This window comes from Prosopis cineraria, unplaced genomic scaffold (genome assembly GCF_029017545.1).
Source record: "Prosopis cineraria cultivar Desert tree isolate PC_DT_omini unplaced genomic scaffold, ASM2901754v1 PC11, whole genome shotgun sequence".
In the NCBI taxonomy this organism is placed as follows: Eukaryota; Viridiplantae; Streptophyta; class Magnoliopsida; order Fabales; family Fabaceae; genus Prosopis; species Prosopis cineraria.
The window spans coordinates 857304-879905 of record NW_026555342.1 but is presented as its reverse complement, the minus strand read 5'-3'; the positions used below and the strand labels follow the sequence as shown (position 1 = coordinate 879905).

The 22602-nt window shown below is 30.0% G+C and overlaps 1 protein-coding gene across 1 annotated transcript; it reads left to right on the top strand.

Moving 5' to 3' along the window:
* The first annotated feature begins 11986 nt into the window (after positions 1 to 11986).
* On the top strand, positions 11987 to 18474 carry LOC129285573 (MADS-box protein JOINTLESS-like). The gene is made up of 8 exons (XM_054921315.1): positions 11987 to 12168; positions 12933 to 12953; positions 13846 to 13914; positions 14013 to 14112; positions 15738 to 15779; positions 17504 to 17542; positions 17651 to 17760; positions 18383 to 18474. Exons 1-8 carry the CDS (start codon positions 11987 to 11989, stop codon positions 18399 to 18401), a joined length of 582 nt encoding a protein of 193 aa, XP_054777290.1. The 3' UTR covers positions 18402 to 18474.
* Positions 18475 to 22602: the final 4128 nt, after the last annotated feature.

The following is a 22602-nucleotide window of genomic DNA, read 5'->3' as shown; positions in this document are numbered from 1 at the left end:
AAATAAAGTCTTAATAACAATATGTGTGGAGCAATTAGTCTTTTCTTCTAAATCAAAATACATACTACTTAAATATTTACATAAAAAAGTAAAAATAGCAAACAAAATTTTCACCCAATGTAGGTGGATTGTCCTTCAGAGGTTAATGGTGGGATCAGTGTTAGCTAATAAATCTGAGACCAAACATAAATTTTTTTAATGAATAGCATTTCCAAATTAAAATTTAAAAGAATTAATTAATAAACTCAAATAATAATGTAAACTAATTGAAAGGATGATAATTCAATATAATAAACTTATAAGTATGTAAATCATAATCATAGCTGTAAAATAAGAGAAAATTTGAAAGTAATTTAGTTTGTCATGCTTAAAGGAAACAATTTATTCACACATATATCAAAATAACATACTTGCTAACCAAAACCACTGAAATGTTAAAACACCTATTAACCAAAATTTAAAATTATGAGAACTCAACAAAACAATTAACAAACATAGACACATAATCCATAAGGATAAATAACCAAACATAGTTTATGCCACAAAGACAAGCGTAGACACACAGTTCACGCGAGTAAATAACCAAACACAGCTGAAGTCATAAAATAAACGTAGACATCCAGCCCACGAGGGTAATACTAATCAAAGGCGGCTTAAGGCCACAAAATCAAACGTGGGTATAAAATCCATGAATAAAAACGTGGGAATAAAGCTCACGAGATAAACTAGCTAGTTTTTAACCACAGTGCACTACAGGCTAACCAAACTGCTGTTAGTAGCAGTGTTCTATTCGAAGTCCTCTTAATAATCACGCTTCAAACATGTGAGAAAAATAATCACATTTGAAAGATAATTTACATTTTCAATACCCATCTTGCATAAGGCATAATCAATATTTCATAATTTTCAAAATTAATGTAATTCATAAGAGTAAATATTTTAATAAAGTCTATTAAAATAAAATAAATTAAAAGCGATGCTATTCACTTACTTGTCCGAGTTTCAATTCTCAAAGATCTTCTTTTTTAATCCTGTTAGAGTCTTACTCTTCTACACATCTTCTTATGAGCATAAAAATAAATACAATTTTAATAAATTTTTAATTTATTACATAATCTCAACCACACACCATCATTTACACATTCCACAACCAAAATTCAAAGTGTCCAAATACTATTCATATCACTAGTCTACTCCAACGTTTTTTAACCATGCCAATCCCTTATTATTATTTTTCTTTCTTGAGACACAATGCTCTCTTAATCTTTGCACCAAATACCTAAGGTACATTACTTCTATCTCTTCATTTTAACACATCCAATAATTACCAACAATCATTTTAATAAATTTTTAATTTATTACATAATCTCAACCACACACCCATCATTTACAAATTCCACAACCAAAATTCAAAGTTAGTCCAAAACGACTATTCATATCACTAGTCTACTCCAACTTGTTTTAACCATGCCATCCCTTATTATTTTTTTCTTCTTGAGACACAATGCTCTCTTAATCTTTGCCACCAAATACCTAAGGTATATTACTTCTATCTCTTCATTTTAAAACATCCAATAATTACCAACAATCAAGCAAAACTCCAATCTTCAAATAACTACATGTAGCTCATAATCAAATTTCTTTAAAAGTCTACAAATCTATTCATAATTCAATTACTTCTAAACTAACATACCTCCTCCTACTAATCATTTATTGAATAGTTATGGCATAATTACCAAGCTAAGATAAATTTTTCATTCTAGATTCAGCATCCTTAACCCTTACAAAGTTAATAATCCAATTATTTTAAATAAAACTTCAAGCTACAACATCATCTCTTTCCTTCTACACTTGCAATTACTATTTAAATAAAAAATCTCCTTCCTCCACATGCACGTATAGCCACAGTAACAAGGGAGTCAAATTTTCTTTTTTCAACTTTAATAATCAAATCACACATTACTACCAAGAGGAAAGCAACTCGTGAAGCTCCCTTACTTCCAGCAATCGACAACGCACATATAGGAAAGAGAAAGCAAAAGACTCAAACACGGATGACAAAAGTGGAATAGCAAACGGAGAAAGAGAGACAGAGGTGGGAGATGTGAAACTGAACCTCTTAGAAGTTTCTAACTTGTGACACGTCTCTATTTAAATGCTCCCTTGATAATGATATTTACATGAAAATCCTAAAAAGATTCAAATATCTAGAAGCAAACAATTAAGGTTGTTAAGAATAATGCTTAATCAAGTTAAATAAATCCCTTTATGGTTAAAATAATTGGGCACATGTAGTACAATTGCCTACTAAATATTGATAGAGAAGGGATATAATAATGACCAATTATTTGTCTATGCATTTCCTTAAAGATCTTAAAATGAGAAGAAAATAATCTTCATTTGTGTTAATGACATAAATATTATTAGAACTCCTACAAAGCTTTATACGAATTGCTTATGTCACACCCCCAAAAAATGGAGGGGTAACTGGCACAGGATGTGAATCATATAACACATCTCCGTAAGCCTCTAATCTTAAACTCATTTTATTTCTAAAATATAATAAAAATTTATATTATATTTTTACATTTTTGGTATTGGTCATCATAATAAAGTTTAAAAAAATTGTAAAAATTTGTGATGAAACTTCGTCTATAAATAGGATCTTCCAAAACTCTACAATACAGAAATATTACAGAATATCATGTCAGTCAAGAGCTTAGCTCTTCCAACAAATAGACAGCATATATACCAAAACAGAAGCCCTAGACATAGCATATGTGGAGCAACTAACTAGACCTCTCCAAAATAAACATACATAAGCATTGATAGTTACATAAAAAGGGAAATTTCGATCAGTTCTTTACCCAGCACATCTATGAGTTCTCATGGATCAACGGGAGAATCGGTGTCAACTAGGACATCTGAGACCAAAAATAATTTTCCAGTGAATAACGTCCCAACAATAAATAATTGAATATAACAAAAGATTTAAACAATTATGTCAGTTAAAAAGGCAACGATCTTTATAAAAATTTAGTAAACTTCGAAATAAAATGATTCTATAAAATTTTAAATAAAATCTCGAACCATTAAAATCTTATAATAAATAATATTATCACTTGATTGCAAAGAAGCAAATAAAAGAAATTAATAATTATAAATAATTTACTATTTAAAACTAATGGGATGTAAAATTATCAAATAATCAAATTCATATAATAAGGACTTATCAGAACAATTAATAAACGTGGACACACAGTCCATGAAAGTAAATAACCAAACGCAGCCGAAGCCACGAAACAAACATGGACACCTAGTCCACAAGGGTAATGCTAACCAAACGCGGCTTGAAGCCACGAAACAAACGTGAGTACAATGCTCACGAATAACCATCCCTCCGTTCCACGTGCATTGGCCATCGCATGGGGCTAGCACCTCCTATATACACCCTGCTAGCTAGGTGTACCATGGCGCGCCAAGGGCTAACGGAACTGCCGTTAGCAATCAGTGTTCTATATAAAGTTCCTTTTTTTAAAATCATTTTCAAACATGCGAGAAATTGATCACCATTCCATCAAATTTTTCTTTTCAATGTCGAACTCACATGAATCATTTTTCCGTAACAATTCGATAATTTCCAAATTGAAATCCCACATTTAGAATTCAAACTTACATTTACTGATTAACTAAAATAATCAATTCTGATGAAATAATTTCATGAAATAATATAATTTAATCAATAAAATATCTCATAATCACATTGTTGTCGTAAAAAGAATTTGCATAAAAATATAATATTTGAATAAAAGAGATTTTAATGAAATATCAGTTGGGACGCTATCCACTTACCTGAAAATTTTTCAAATAAGTAACTTACTTCTAACTGATCCTCTTCCAGTAATGCTTGCTCTTTAAATCCTAGTGCCCAAGAAATACCATTGTTATTTTCTTTTGTAGATCTTATCATCATCATCATCAGTCTAAAATAATCAGAAAGTAACACAGATAACTCTTAACTTTCAACATTTTTCAAACATTTCATAGACATTCTAATGACTAATATCTTAATAACAAATTGGCTCTTGAATTACTAATTCATAATATTATTTCCAAACTACTCTTATTTCTAATTTCAACTTTTTGTATAGAGAATAATTCTCGTCCATAACAATTTAATTATCAATAATACAATCATCACATATATTCCCCATCATCCACCAATATTCATCCTTTCCAGCATTTTGTCAAACATCTTATAGGCACTAATTTTTAAATTTTAATAGTAATTTCTTCCTTCAAATACCATCCCATAATTTATTCAACAATCTTACAGCATCAATACAAAATTTAATTTGGCATCCCAAGTTTATTTCTTCAACAAGACTAATATAAATTTAGTTATACTCTAAGCACAAACAACATCTTCAGCAGGCAAATATTTTTGCTTAGTTCAGAAACCTACTCCCTTTCTATAATCATGCACAGCAGTAACCTCACACACTAAATAATATTATCTCCACTAAATAGACACACACGCACACAGCCAGCAAAAAGAAAACTCGATGCTCCTCACCTGGAACCAGCATGACCGAGCAGAGAAGGAGATGATCCTAGGCGAACGAACAAGGAGGAGGAAGGAAAAAGAATCTGCAACAGCATGAACGAGAGAGGAGCGAAGATGTCTGCAATGAGAAACAGGGGAGGATGAACAAAGAACAGAGGGAAATGAACAGCTCCTGCTTCCTCGAACGCATGCGCAGATGAACGGAAGAAAGGGAGAGTTTATACCTCACTCACCAATACATACGTGTGCACAGAATCAAACTAGAGAGAGGACAGAATCAAGCTTCCATGGCTACCTATGAGCATTGCCACAACGCACACAAACAGAGGAGGAAGGGGAGCACAGTCATCAGTAATAACACAGTGGTGGAGGAAGGAGAAGATGCTATTGCATGAAGGAAGAGGGAGAGGAACGAACTCTACTCACAGCATCCAGACAACGCCAACGAGAAAGAGAAAACAAAGAATCAACAGTGAAGCTTGAACAGAGATGGAGTAGGTAGATCTTGAGCGAAATCTTTACAGCGGTGAACTCATGGTGAACTCGACACCCATGCTGGTGATCAATTGAAACGGAGGAGGCGAGAATGTGGTGGAGGTTTGATCAGAAAGTTCCCTTTCTCACTGGGTTCTTGAAGATTCGAGAATGAAAAAATGAAAAAAAAAGTTGGGTATGCGTGTGATTTATATCCGACTCTGTTTTTATTTCTCTTTTTTTTTAACTGGCATAATGGTAATATCATATAAATTAGACAAAATAAACAAAAGCAAGAGAAAAAAATAAAGACTCCCTTTTTTCACCATAAGGATTCGAACATGGGACCTAAAAATAAACATAAATAGTAGTTACCACTAAACTATTAGAATATTTTAATAAATTTATACCAAAAATAATACAAATACCTTAACTTATCTAATTTTAGATTTTTTTTTACATTATTTTCCTGAATCATTACACTTAAAGCAAGAATTTGAGGTAAAAAACTTGAGAAGGACAAAATTTTTTCTTGAATTACAAATTGAATATTTAAATGGTGAAATTTTTGTGTACCAAGAAGCATACGTAAAACAGGGTCTATAAGCAATTTTATATGGACTAAACACATCATTTAAGCACTCCAACGACTACTAGATCTTTGGAGAAGAACAAAGATCCTTTTAAGCTTCAAGAAAATGATTAAGAACTACTTGCTCCAAAATTACCATATCTTAATGCTATTGGAATACTAATGTATCTTGCTTATCATACAAGACTTGATATATGATTTGTTGTTAATCTATTAGCAATATATAGTTTTTCATGAACACAAAAAGATTGGAATGGAGTTAAACATATTCTAGGTTACTTGAGGTACTAAGGATATGGTTTTATTATATTCTAATAAAATCAAACAGTATTTAATGGGTTACGTAAATGTAGGATTCATATCAGATGCTTATAATGGTCAATCTCAAAGGGGCTACTTGTTTACTTATGGTAGCACTACTATTTTATGGTGATTTATGAAATAGATTATAGCAGCCGCATCTTCTAAGCACACAAAAAATTTAGCAATGCATGAAGAAAGCCGAGAATGCATCTGGTTAAGATATGTGGTCTATCACATTCAAAGCACCTATGGTCTTTCTTTTGAAAAATCATCCCACCAATCATATGTGAAAATAATTCAACATGTGTTGCTCAGTCGAAAGAATGATATATTAAAGGAGATAGAATAAAGCATATCTCACCAAAATTCTTCTTCACACATAATATTCAGAAAACTAAAACAAATCTAAATTCAACAAATTCTTTCCAGTAATAATTTAGCATATTTGTTGATCAAAGCACTCACTACTTCAACTTTTGAGAACTTTATATACAACATTGGAGTTCACAAGTTTAAGAATATTAACTGATCTAGTCATGAGGGGAAGCTTATATATATTGTACTCTTGTTTCTTTGATCATATTTTTTTTTCATTGGATTTTTCATGGCAAGGTGTTTAATAGGGCAATGTCAAAAGTATATTGTATACTTTTTTTTTTTCCTTCACTAGGATGTTGTTTCATTGGGTTTTCTCTAAAAGTTTTAATAAGACACAATACCTTTTATGGACATTCAAGAGGGAGAGTTATGAAATTTAATATATTATATGAATGTCTATATCTTTCAGTTACTTTGATATTTTTAGGTTATTCCAATATCTTTTAATTATTATTATTTTATATTTTATTTATGATAGTTGATTACATCTGTGCCTATAAATAGGGGATATTTCAGTTGTATTCAACACAGTAAAAATGAGAATAATCTCTTTTCTCACTTTATGAATATTCTCTCCTCTCTTTCTAAATCTCTATTTAAACATGAAATTAATTGTCAGCTTATGGTTATATTCATTTTTGTTTTAGTAGCAGTAAATTTTATTTAAAAGTATCAAAATAATCATCTTTTACTCAAGCACTTAACTCGTGTAAAAATATAACATTGAGTCTTTCCATAAAAAAATCATTTAATGTTTCTAAAATGTGAAAACTTAACATAAAATAATTACATGGTGTATTCATACTTCTCTCTCTATTATTTTTTTGGCCAACGCGTTCATACTTTTAGTATTAGTACCATCATTTGTCATTCTACAAATATTTTAATCCTACATAGCATAATACCACTACATGTTTTTGCTTCAAACTTGCACACACATCGAGAGTTATACTCTCTCTATCCTTAATTATACTCATGGACACATGTCAAAAAAATGATTAAATTAATTAATGTCTAAAAATTGATTCCATTTTTCATATATACCCTTCACTAATACTCTACATTTCATCTTTCCAATTTTCTGCATGGGAAACTTTGCTCCTGAAATTAAAATAATTTTGATATAAAATTTAACATGTAATTTATAATAAAAATACTCACATTGCAGTTCCTAAAAAAGAAATGCTCCATACTGCCCTACTCAAAATATTTTTTGGCCAGTACTACTTAAATTATTGTCTTTTAAGATAATTTCCTCTATCAATAATTATCTGGAGCCATGCCTCTTACGTATATATATTCTTAAAAAAATAAGATAATTAGTGAGAGATTTTATCCCTAACTAATTAATGCAAAAAAAATTTAACCTTTGGTGATGACTTTTAATTATATATTTAATTATGTTTATTTAAAAATAAAAATTAAATTTAAAAATTAACTAAAATATTCATAATAAAATTATTTAATATTTAATATTTTATTTATTTTAAGTTTATTTTCATTGAAAAATAATATTTTATTAAAAATACAATATAAATAATAATTTAAATAAAAGATAAATATGTTTAACATTGTAATAATTGAAAATAAAATTTAATATGTATATATGTTTGTATTTTTGTAATATATTATTTGATATATTTATAAAGTTAAATAATATATATTTAATTTCTCATATAATAATTATAAGTGCTTTTCAGTTCAACTGGTAAAGAAGGAGAGCACAAGGCTTAGAAGGTATGAAATCAAGGATTCAAGTCTTAGCTTTAGTATAAACATAATAAATATATGATATAATAAGGAGCAAGTAACATGGCGCAATGTGAATTGCCATGAGTTGTCGCATACGAGGCATAAAATGGTCAATAACAATGCAGTTGATGAGGTATAAGATTGTTAGTGACATGTCATGATTTGAAGCGCACATGGCGAATGATGTTGTATCATCATTTTTAAGTATACACATATTTAGTGAGGGATTAGCGAAGTTATTAATGCTAATATTTCACTAAAGTTATCAAATTTTGAATCCTCGCTAAAAATTAATGGGGGACTGAATCTCCCTCTAAATTCCTCGCTAATTAGCAAGGAACAAATGAACCCTATTTAAATTTAGTGAATCTTTTTTTTTAATAATTTGTCCCTTGCTAAAATGGAATTTAACGAGGGTATTTTTTTAATAATGTATTCTTATAAAGTTTGAAATAAGTTGCATGATTTAAATTTTATAAATAGTATGATTCTTTTAAATTTTAAATTATATATTAATATATTGATTATATAAAATTTACAAATTAACTGTATTATTGATAAATTACCACTTGTGACAAGTTAAACTTTTTGCTTTTTTTTTTTTGCCCCCTCATATACTCGAAATTCACATATCTACTAGATGTATTTTGTTTTATATGAATTTACCTAGTTTATTTAATTTCACAGTGGGAACACCACCATGTCTCGGTTTTATTGGAAGCTAACTTGAAATACTTGAAATATATAAATTTGGCTAAATTATATTTTTAATCCTTTAACTTAATATAAGATTTATTTTGATATTTTAATTTTATAAAATATCTTTTCAGTCGTTTAATCCTAACATCGTTAATTTTATGAAAAAAATCTTTTACATTAAAATTTAAAATATTGACAAAATATTTTTAAATGTTAATATATTAAATTTGATTTTTTAAAAAAAAATAATGTTTGACATAAAAAAATCATTTCAAAGTAACAGTATTGGGATTAATGACTAAAAAGATATATAAAGTTGGAAAATCAAAAATATATTTTAGCCTATAAATTTAAATACCCAAACTACTTTTCTATTGCTTAAGTCTGCTTGCTAATAAAGAGGGGAGGAGAGGGTTTTTATATTACTTTGTTTTGTTTTGTTAGAGTGAAAATCTTCAATGATCTTTTGTTTGGTTAGGATAGGTAAGGGAGGTGAGATAATAACTAATTTCCATTATATCCTTATATAATGATTTTTATTTTTCATTTATCTCTTACATAAATTAATTATACATCTTAATTCAAATTTCTTAATGTATGTAAAATTCAATTTTATCCTATATACTTCTAATAAATGCATGAAAATTAATATAATAATAAAAAATTGACTCACCCTCTTTTTATGATGATGATAAAAACATCCGAATGGAGTTATGGAATCAAGAGAACACTAATTACCAAGGTACGTAAAACCGGACCGGTCATTAAACCGGTCATGGCACTGGGTCACGGGTTAGTGGTTCAATCAGGGTTGAACCGGGGGTTGAACCGGTGGCAAACCGGTCATGATTAAAATAATACAATTTAAATAAAAAGACATTAATTATAAAAACATTCAACCAAATCCAACCACTCAAAAGTCTAACAATAATAAAATACTATATTTTTGGACTTAGCATGCTCTATCTCTAATTTTTTATTTTTTGACTTTAATTTTACTTTTTTTTGTTATTTTTTTCCGAACTCAGAGCTTTGAAAAATTAAAAATGAAAAAAAAATCAAAAACGACGTCGTTTTGGGGTAAAAGTCTGAAAAAATATTAACCCGGTTAACCCAGTCAACCCACCGGGTTATCCGGGTTATACCGGGTTGAACCCGGGTTGACCGGGTTACACCGGTTCACTCCCTCACCGGGTTAAGTGCAAACCCAGACCGGACAGGGGACCGGTTCACCGGTTTCCGGGTTGACCCGGCCGGTCCGGTCCGGTTTTCAATACCATGCTAATTACAACCCATCTTCATCTCTCCTTGCTTCTCCCATTGTTGGCTAAAGTCCCAACGTAGCAGGCAGCCAAATGTTCATCACCTTACCTAACACATCCTAATGAAGGAATTATTATATTAATAATAATTGATGAAACTGAATTTTTCTTATATTTTACATTGGCTTTCACGTACAATAAGGAGCCTCTCCCATCACAATCAAGGAATATGAGGAAACACGAAAAAGTAACAAACACACAAAAAGCATTTTTTTAATAAAAAATATTTAAATAAGGTTAAATGATAATTTGAACAATGAATTATAAATTCAGGAGTAGTTTAAACCTAAAACTTATATTTAATACATTTTAACTCTGAATAACTAACTTAAAGCAAGTTCTCCATGAGGTCAAGTTGGCATAGATGCTCGTTACTTTTTTTTGAAAAAAAAATTGGAATCGGATATGCAATTTTTACCCTTGTCAAATTACACTATTCCTCTTCCTTGCTCTTTGTGCAACAACCCAATGGCTGTCAGAGTGCCATCACTGAGCACTCCCTTATATACCAAACCAAATCCTCCATTGCTAATTACATTTTCTTTAGTGAATCCCTCCGTTGCCCCTTCTAGCTCTTTGTATCTGAAACTCTTGGAACTCCTCTGAATTTAGGTGTTGTCAATGTTGGCCTGCTCATGTTTCCTCCATAAAGTTGGGGTAGGATTTTAGGCGATGGAGAAGGAAGATGATGAGTGAAATGGCAAGGAGAAGCATGAATATCATACATCTAGTCTCATTTTAAAAAATAACAGACATTTATGCCAATTTAATGGTTAAATAAAATTATTTAAATTTAATTATTTAGAGTTTAAAATATATTAAACATAAGTTTAGAGTTTAAATTGCTTCTGAATGGATAATCTAAGGCCTAATTATAATTTAAGGTCTAAATTACCATTTAGGCCTTTAAATAAAAATTAAATAATTCTTTTCAAACTCCTTTTTGGTGGAAAGAAATAAATAAAAACAAAAGTTCTCTAATCAGAAAACAGACCCTTTACTTTCCCTTTTTAAGTTCTCTGCAGCCACTATTTTAAGTTCACATCCTTCCTCACTGTGGCCACTATTAAATGTCAGAGAACAGAAAAAGGAAGAATATGAAATTAAAATAGGAAACATCAACTTGGCCAAAACCGGCAAAAAAGCATATATTTTAATTTCCTTAGAAAAGCCATTAACGTACGAACCACGAAGGCTGAAGAACAAGAGAGGAGGAGAAGTCTGCGAAATTCATAACACAAGTCTCTTCAATATCTACCAGGTTGGATTCCTTATTTTCTGGAGCTTCGGTTTCACTTTCTTTCTTCTGAAAATGCTTTATCTGGAGTTTTTATTTGTTTTTTGTTCTTCTCTCTCAGTAACTTTTGGTTTGAGGTTCATTTCGAAACGCTCGATTATTTTTCTTTTCTTTTCTCGCTTTCCGTTTTTCATCTACTCATAGCTGAGTTTCTCTTTCCTAATTTGGTGGCAAAGATATTGTTGAGTCGGAAATTCTTCCTTAGCTCGATTTATTGGACTTTTTTCAATTGTTTCTTGTTATTCTTCCAAGATCACTAATCTTTCTGTAGTTTATATGTTTATCAACAAAAGCAACATTTTCTCACTTCTTTCCCGATTCTCATCTCTGAACCGTCGGTTCTTGGTGGGATACTTGGATTTTGTGAAGAATAGCAGTCGTAGTAATAATAATACATTGTAGATCTTTCTCTATGTGATGTGAAACCACTGGATTTACTGTATTTATAATACCCTCTCTATTAACCAGTTCAGGTACGGTGTTACCCCCACTTTGATTCTGCTGATATATATATGTATGTGTATGTATATGTATATGGAATTTTTTGACTGTATAATTTACAGCATATAATAACCATGTGTTACGGATGAAGAAGAGGGGATATGACGAGAAGAAAGATACAGATAAAGAAAATAGACAGTGTAACAGCAAGACAAGTGGCTTTCTCAAAGAGAAGGAAAGGTCTCCTCAAGAAGGCACATGAACTCTCAATTCTCTGTGATGCCGAGATTGCTCTCTTGGTCTTCTCTTCCACTGGCAAGCTCTTTGATTATGCTAACTCAAGGTTCTTATATATATATATATATATATGTTATCTCTACTCTTAATTTCATTCTTATACACACACATATATGTACAAAGGGATATTTAATTCTCAAACACGCACGCACGCACGCACGCACGCGCACTCAGACGCAGAGAGAAGTTTCCACAATATCATAGCGATTGATTTAAGAATGCAATATGAAACTGTATGAGTACTCATTATTATTATTATTTTCAATATGTGTGCATCTGCACTTAGCATCTCTCACTTTGTATGATCTATAAAAGTAGCCACCTAGGAACATATGTTTTGATTTTTATTGTATAACTTTAATACAGCAGCATTTCTCATCTAGTTGATAAGAAGCTTTTGTAACTGTTCTCATTAACTCCATGATCTTCCTCTTTTAATAAATTGAATTCAAAGGGTTAGAATTATAAGTTGACCACTAGTTAGAATCTACATGATTCTTGTTTATTTATTTACTTCTAACCTTAAATTGCAATGCATGTGTTTTAATACTGCTGTTTCTGTTAAGTAAGAACTTAAAGGGTCAACGAATGAATAAATATTTTTATGGATTTGATGAAGCAATTGAATCATGATTAATATCCGCACAGTTGAAGGTGCTGAGTAAAAACCATTGGGATTCTGAAGAATTTCTTTATTTATTTTGACATATATAAAACGGTTCTTAATTATGTGATCTTTTGCATTGATTGATTTCATGGAATAAAATGGATAAAGGCAGTCAAATGAGTTACTGTTTTTGTTGGTTTCAGTATTCAGCAGGTAATTGAAAGGTATGATCAACATTCAGCCATTCAAATACAAGGTAAATCACCTGTTGATGTGCAGGTAATCAATGAGTCAATATCAATCATCAATATATTTATATAAGTTATAGAAAGTTGTACTTTATTAGCTGTCAACGATATGCCATATCTTATGTTTTGTGCAAGTAAACATATGTGGTACTCTGTTTACTTAACTTTGTTCTTTTCTTTTCTATTTTGGATGACATACTTAACTACTAGCTAGTTTCTCTAAATTATGACTTGCGCACGCTCCCCCTCCCCACCCCTCTTTCTTATTTAATTGACAATGGGATTTGACTACTGAATAACTAAGCAAACACTTATTATCAAATGAACCAGAGGGAAAAAAAGGATTTGCTTCACCAACAGGAGTGGGTCTAGTAGAAGGAGTTAGTCCTTCACAATATAGCGAACTCAAGTTTGGATTCTCACTTAGAGAGGCACAAATTTAGTATCCGATTATGCCTCAAATAAGAGGGGGATCTCCTTCTTTGGAAGACTTAAACTCACTAAAGAAATTAAGTTCGTCATACCTATAATTATCCCTCCATCTTGATTCTTTGTAATTTGTTGTCCATAACTTCTTTTTCTTCTCCGCCCCCATCTTGAAGATTTTTCCCCTTCTAGATTTGATCAGGTTCCAGGATAATAGGGGCTAATCTTACGAACAAAAGTGAAACTGAATTGCCCTACAAAAAACCCTAGGTCCTGAATTAGCTCCACAGAAGAACCAAAAAGGGCATTGCTTTGATGGGTGACATAATGTTGAAATCAATTTATGATAACATATGAAATAATTGATATTAAATCACGATACGCTAATCTTCTCAAGTCTTTTGGTATCTTTCCTTTGGTTTTTTTTTTTTTTTTGAAATAGGCACAATCTTAAAGGTGATGAGAACGAGCTGCACAAGGCAGGAGTAGCAGAAAAGACTCGTGAATTGAGGTATACAACTTTATACTATGCATACCATGCATGAATGTTCACAAGATTATTATGTTCCTAAGACAAATGATGATTTGCACTATAAATTAATTCAACAGGCAGCTGAATGAGGAAGAGCTTCAAGGATGCACACTTGAAGAATTGCAGACCCTAGAGGAAAGACTTGAAAGGGACTTGTCCCGTGTTTCAAAAACAAAGGTTTCGATTTAATCCTTTTTGTGCTTCAATCTTCATCCTCTCTAAAAGTTTGTCAAGTTCTAAGCAAAATTCTAACATCTGCATCCCAAAATTTAAGTCACGTTTTAGAAGATTTGGGATACTCGAAATGTAAGTCATTTTATGGCATTAAATGTTGTCTTTTCAAATTTTCCCCGTGAGAGATTTTAAAAGAGATATATCATTAATATGAGATTATATTTTAATAAGGGTTACTTCGGAATGTTCAAGTAACTTTTGAAAAGTTCAAGATGTTCAATTAATTAACTTCAACCAACTTTATTGGTTTGGGTAAAATAATTAAAATTAAAATAACTTGCATTTTGGGACAAGAGGAATAATACTTTGTCATACTCCTTCCGTTTAAAAATATAAGATATTTTTAATTAAATTATGCTATTGATAAGTTACTTAATTATCCTTAAATTGATATTATCTTTTCATATTTTCTTTATTTAAAAGGGTCTATTACTTAAAGGTGAAGGAATGGTTTAGTGATTCTTTTATTAAGGGTACTTTTGGAAAAGAAAGTCATTAATTACACATTGAAAAATTAAAAAAATGTATTTTATTTTTAAAAATATAAAATCAGAAAAAATTCCTTGTATTTTTTGAATGTAGGGAGTATAAAGTTTGTATTTGTATATACAAAGAAAGGAAAGTGTGTTATACTAGTATTCTGCAGAGAAGTTTATGAACTTCAGTAAGGGTTTGTTTGATTGAATTGTTGAACTCCCAAATCTCGATTGCATTCCCAAAAAATGGCGTGTTTTATATTTTTTTTGTTGTATGAATCCTAATCCTATGAAAAGACTCGTTACCAGACTTGTGGAAGGATGATTCTCCATAAAAGCGTGATCAATCCTCCATAAAATCGCACTATTTCCACTAATACCCTTCATCTGTGGATCTATGATGGAGATTTTTCCCCCTTGTGGGCATTTTGATTGGTTTGATTTTTTTATTTAAATATCAAAAATAAATTTTTTCCATTTTCAGTGTCATACCAAATAAATTTACGGTTATTAATCATTCCTTTTTCATATTTCCTGTGGACCAAACAGCCCTAAAGGCCCAAACTTTAAGAGTGTTAGGATTCCTTTATGCTATTAATTTCATTCTTCATTTACTTTAGGAATTGAATGTAGAAGAAATATAATATCTTTTCATCAATCATGAATCAGTAGCCACTGTATCTTGTAAATTTGTAGAACTTACCTCACCTTGTTCACAAGCTATGTTATGAACAATGTGGCTTCCTACATTTTGCCCCATGACTTTTTTTTTTCTATAATATCTTTTAATGTTCTTTCACAAGATTCAGTAGATTACCTTAAACCTACATTATTGCTGATGTAGAATCTACCTGATGTGCACATTTTCTATTTTAAAAATCTATATTTTTACATTAAAAAAAAAGCAATGCCATTACCATGAAACCAAAAAAAAAAAATCTAGTTTAGTGATTATTACTGCTAGTCATCTTCCACTGTGTGAAGAAATTGGTTTGATTTCTTCCTCATCCTATACCTTTATGAGCTGTGATTTTGTGTAATCATTGCATTCAAGCTGTTGAGTTAACATATTTACTATGATTATTGTTTCAGGATGAAAGAATCTTAAAACAAATCAATGCACTTAAGAGAAAGGTAAATGCTACACCGAACTTGGAATTTTAGGATCTGCTACATATGTGCGCGCGCGCCAAAGAATGTTATGTGAATTTATTCAATTTTTATCAACTGATAACCACTTAATCCTTTGTGTGTGTCTAAATATTGATGGTTACAGTAGCTTGTAAAAGGAAATCTCATTACATAACTTATTATACTTCCAGAAGCAGGAAAAACTTTTATGTGAATTTTACTGAAGTCTGTTCAATCCATTTTAGACTTGAAGTTGTTCCAAACCTAAAAAGGGTCTTTCACAGTATTGCAAAAGGTACATCTTTACTACAAAGAGTACTATTTATACAAGTTAAAAATGACTTTTTACATTGGTACCAAAACTGATGTAGAAAGAGGCAATGTAGAAAGTTTTGACTGCAGACTTTCTACACCGGTTAAAAGACCAGTGTTAAAACTTATTTTAAGAACTTTTTATGCTTTCTAAAATTGGAGGAAACAAAACCATTGAAGAGTGATTAAAAAACTTCTTGACTTTACTCTTTTAGTCTATCTATACAGTAGCAATTACATTCATTTCCCTTGTTCTCATATATCTATTTGGTTGGAGGGAAATGGAGGGAATGTGAGGTTCTAATGAGTTTGATTTTTAACAAAATGGAGAAGTGGGGTTAAAATATTTAATTAATTTTTCTTACTCTTTTAATTTACAAAATTCTCAAAATTTTATAACCCCACCTATCCATTTCTTTTGAAACGAATTCCTTAGAATTTCTCTTCCCTCCTTTTCATTTCCTTCCAAACAAACAGGGGTTAGTGATTAGCCCAACTAAGGAAAACATGAAAATAGAGAGAGTTGACTGAATATTACATTCATTTGTTTTCTTGGGATCACCATTTCTAATTTCTTAAATAAATTTGGTACTTTCCCCTCCTAAGAAAAGACAATCAATACCTAAACTATTAAAACGCAAGACATCCTTCTTTTGATTGGACTAGAGATATAACTTCATTTTTGTGAATGTAGCCTCTATTTAATTAGTCACAAAACAATATCTGAATCTTCTCAATCAGTGAGGTGCTGGCACACAAATTAATGGATGTGAAATGCACAAAAGAATATGGAATTAGGAAACTCAATTAATGTATGTGAAAATAATGCATATGCCACTCTTTTTATAATCTTCGTTATAAGACACTTAACTCATTTATACTCTCCATTAAATTAATTAATGGTATGTAAAATGACACATTCTTTCTACGTTTACTCTTATTTATTTAATAAGTTGGCTCAATTAAACAACCCTTGAAAAAAAACCTTATTAATTACACCTTAAAGGATTCAATGCACCTTATATTTTTTAATATGATTCTTCCAACAAAAAAAAAAAAAGTGTCTTATATTATGTAGCGAATGAAACGTAATACACACAAAGATCCACTTATGTTCATACTTGAATGATCAGTTATCTGAGAATCCCTGTTTGAGTAGTACATTCCACAACACGGGTTATTACAAGAGATTTGATTCTTACTCTTCTCTTCACACATGACATTATATATAATTTAAAAATTTCCCATGATGAGAAGATTCAGATCCATATCCTAACAGACTAATGCATATGATTTCACTAATACATAATGGATTTCAAGAAAAACCCAAGTGATGCTTTTTATGACACTAGCAATGTTCCGCGTACACTCTCAGTCACCTTTGCTGCTGCAATATGTTTGACTTTCATGTACAGGGAATCCAACTGAAGGAAGAAAACCAAAGAACGAAGCAGGTGATCACAGATTTTCAAACTCTTATCCTCTAAATTATTGCCTCTTTTTTCAGATGTTATGAAATGAAAGTCTTGTAACACAGATACACTAGAGCTTTATATGTACAGAGCCTTGTGCATGAACAAGGGCAGTCTTCTGAGTCCATCATCATTTGCAGTTCATCTGACATTAATCCTCCTCAAGACTGTGATAGTTCTGATATATTTCTCAGGCTTGGGTAATTAATTAGCTTATCTACTTTGTTGTAAGGCCCATGATTAATATTTCATCCATGCAAAAGCAAGAATTAAATCAATTTTCATATATTTAAAATGAGTTGAATCAAGCCTCTAAATAAATGTTGGACTATTGTGGGATAGCTAGCATTAATTGTGTTTTACTGTTTACTGCTCTGACAAATTTGGATTGTCTGAAGTTTTAATTATGTTTAGACTTGAGCATTGTTTTGTAAATTACAATAATGTTATTTTTATCATGTGTTTTAAATTTTTGAAATAATAAAAATATTAAAATTTCAAATATGTCAGATAGGTTTGTTTAATGTAATTTGAACCGTCTACATTTGATGCTGACGGTCTGAATTGAATATAGACCTTGGTTGCTGTGTTTTAGCATAGTGGAAGGTTTCAATTCTGCAAAATAATTTAAATTAAATTTTGAATAGGTTTTTAACTAAGAAATATACAATCCATTCATTTTGTGAAATAATAATAATAATAAAAGATACTGCTTCTATTTTCTACCTTGTTGGAATTAATATATTTATTTATTTATTCATGTGGCCATTATTGTGCATTCTTCATAGCACTAACAAGAATTTGGCTTTTGATGTGCTGCAGGTTATCTTTATTGAAATAAAAGCATAAATGTTATTTTCCTTAGAGAATTACACTTACGAACAGCGAAACACGATCTCTAGCTTCCATTTAACGATCACTTAAAAACCATTTTCTTTGTACGTACGTACGTACGTATGTATCATCTATGTGTGCGTGTGTGCGTAGGGCTATCAGGTCAAGCTGAGAGAACTGTACTACAATTCTCTCTCTCTCTCTCTACATACATGCATATATATATATATATATATATATATATATAATTTCTTTTGGCTAATTCGCTAAACACTGCAATTGGATAAGTAATAGTTAGTCATCTGTTGCATTATTGGTAGTGTGGACTTTTCTGTTCCTCACTCTTTCTCCTTTTCCCTTTTTGTGGCCGAAGAAGACTTTGCAGAAAACAAACTATAAAGCAATTGTTTATTAATTCAGAAAAAAAAAAAATGTACGGTTTGAATTGACTTGGCTTCCAAAGGGTACAGCACTAAAAATTATATTTAAACAACTCACCAAAAAAAAATTATATTTAAACATTTCCAATCAAATTAAAGCAGAAAAGATAATGCACGTGAGCATGGTAGGACACACAACTTAGTTAACTGCAAATTTGCCTCGAGTTCTAATTATAGTGTCTTCTAAAATATGTTATTGGTCTATAAAATATAAGGGAGAATGACGAAGGGATTTTAAAATAATTAATTAATTTAAGTTAAATTTTAAGTATTAAATTTTAAAAATTTTAAGTTCATCTTTTAATTTTGTAAGTGCGTTATGATAAATTTATAATTTATTTTTTAAATTTTAATATAGTTGAAAAATAAAAAATTTTATTTTTTTATTAAAATTTAAAATACAAATTGTAAATTCATAGTAATGGAATTAAAAAATTAAGAGATTAAGTTGCAAATTTTTAAAATTTAACATTTAAAACTTAACTTGAATTAATTAATCCTTTTAGGACCTATTTATCATTCTCTCATAATACAATGTGCTTTTAATATTATCTAGTGATTTTTTTTAACCCTCACTGAGAGATCTTGTAGATTGATCCATGAAAAAAATGGAGGTTTTATAATAATTACATTTATTTAATTAATAAGAACAAAAATAGAATCTTGAGTTGTTTTTTTGTTGGGACAAATTTAACAATATTGCATATTTTTACAAGATACATGAAATAGTTAAAAATATTTTATATTTTAGATGATAAAATATTAATACATGATGAATAATTTTAATTTAGAATCCAAGTCTTGTAGCCATCCCACATCCATTAATTCATTCCCTCTAAAAAATGTATACAAATATATTTTGGGTATGTAATTTGAACCCTAAACTATATATCCAAGGGTAATTTGAATCTTAAACTCATATTTGACACATTCTGAATCTTAAACACATTGAACATGATTTAAATCATGTCCCCTTACACTTGAGACAATTTTAGTAGCATAATAACTTAAAATTGGAATGCTTTAGGCTTTATGCCCTTTCTTTGTACTACTTTAAAATCAAAAATAATTTAAATCTATGCAGAACACTAATTTAAAAAAAAAATCAGTAGCATAATAGCACATAAATGAATTTTTACAGACATAATAATGCACTTTTTTCAAAAACAAATATAGAACAATATCACAGCATTATTTTTAGAAAATAAAATCAAAGATAGCAAGCAATTTTTTCAAAAAAAAGTAGGGCAAATAGAAAAAACATCATCATTATTTCAAAACCAAGAACTAATTACCCCAAAGAACAACCCAATATCAGAAAAAGCAATTAAAAACCTCCATAATTCAAAGCAATTCGTTCTATTAAATTAACCAACACCATCAGCGCATGTACATTGTCTAAAGCAATTAAATTCAACATATATATATATATCAAGAAAATTTAATAAAAAAAAGTTTCCAATGATTAAATATATCATTTTTATATAAAAAATAAAAGGAGAAACGGAGATGCACATTAATGGAGTTAGAGAAGAAGAATAGTCGCGTATACACTCCATAAATAAAAAAAGAAAACAACCAAAACTCAATAAAAATGATAATGTAGGAAGATTAGGGAGAGGATCACAAACCTAATGGAGAAAAACTTGAAAAAGATGAAAGAAGAAAATCAACGGACTCCCAAACATTGAAACTCAAAGAAAAAAGACAAAACCACCACAGCAAGACAAGGCACGGCAACGGTGATAGAAGGTATGGTGATGGCAAAAAAATGACTGGGCAATGCCGGAAATTGTTTTTTGATCACAATGGGAGGGTTTCGTTGTGAATGGAGAGGTTTCATGAGAGGAAGAGAGTCTTCAAAATTTTTTGAATCATAACATTTTGATGGCAAAATGAAATTGAAAAGTTTTTTAAATGGAATTATTTAGCAGTTATTAAAACTAATTGCTATATAGTCTATGAGACTATATGGCGATTTAGTCTGTGAGACTATATAGCGATTGTTTTAAAACAATCGTTACATAAACTTTGAGACAAAAGTTTTAAAAAGAAAAAAAAAGACTAGTTAAATGGTTTTTTTTTTTGAATAAATGTTATACATAGATTGTATAATGGTTATATTAGTTAACATTATATGTTCAAGTGCACTAAATCTTGCCTCTTCTATATAACTATTTTTTTAGTATACAAAACGCTATATACTGCCTATTTAATAGTGAAATCGTGCTTATTTTAACGGTAAAAGGTGCTCTGTTTTGTGTAGCTTTATATGTGATTTGGCAAGCCATGATTAATGATGACTCTAAACATGAAAATCTTAATTGTGATAGGGTATGTTATAATAAGGGGATCGATGATCTCATAAAGTTAGATGGAAGCATTTGCTAATCAATAGGAATAGACAAAAAAAAGCTACATGAACTAGATTTAGTATTTTTGAGCCTTTAATTAGATGCACCTTTTAAATTTAAATAAATTTATCAAAAAGTTTATATTTTTAAAAATTTATCAAAATGTATAAAAACCCAATGTCCCTTTCAAAATTGAAGGAAAAAACTCTCACTATTGCCTTTCTCTTTACTTGATTCATCACCACTACTGTCAATGATAGTAAATGGGGGGAGGAGAGAAGAGATTAAGGATAGTGATGAGAATTCCTTGAAATTTAGCCAATTCCATCATGATAGTGATGGAATTAGATTCAAGGAATTTTTGAAAATTCATATTCATACACTACCTCTATTTTAAATTATAAGACACTTTTAAAAGAGTTTCTCTATCTCAAAATATAAGACACTTTGAGTAGATTAAGATTTCATTAAATGCATCAATTTTAATATTATCATTTCTCTTTCCATAATTAATTTTTATCCTTTTTCTTTTCAATATATTAAATGATGGGTATTTTTAAAAGTTTATATTTTTAAAAAATTTTCAAAAAATGTCTTATAATTTAAAACGAAAAAAATACTAAACCACTGAACTTCATGATTTTGGTTCCATTTTCATTTCAATTTGGCCAATTATAGGCTGCCAATTATAGCCTAATTTTCAAACATATATAGCAATATAAAGATGAAATTGTTAAAAAATATGCTGAAAAGAATTATGTGAATCATTAAAAAAATATACTAATTGAGCATTTACAATTTCTGGTTCAGGTTTAGCCCCGCTCAATATTGACATTTTATTTTGAAATTTGGATTCATGTTTTAAAAAAGCATTAGACCAATCAGTCTAATAGTGGTACTCGCTTCTTTACCGCCTGATTCAATCTTCTGAATGGTATTTTCTTCTTAAAAAACAAAAGCCGAACCGTTATGCCATTGTCCAGTTGACAGTGCCATCGATCAAACCATTCACTTCAGTCTAATTTTAAAATAATGCTCCACACTAAACAAACATCCGTACGCTACACACAATTGTGTGTGTATAATTTGAATTTGAATTTAAAATTCTATTCGAATGTGTCTGAGTCAAGGCTGGTTAAAATAAATTGAAAGCAAAATTAGTACGAGGGAACATGAATGACACGATTGCTGTTGCAGAGCGTCTGACATAGTTATGATAGCAGAGCCTGTCCTGTTTTGGCGCATCAAGTTTACATGTGACATAACCACATTGCTAACTCATTTACACTCAACTCATTGTACTTATATTTGATCTAATTAAATTATTCATTTTTTATATAAATATGCAATTTATATATAATTGGAAAAAGATACTTGCTGTTTATACTTTTGGAAAAATATATTTTCATATAAA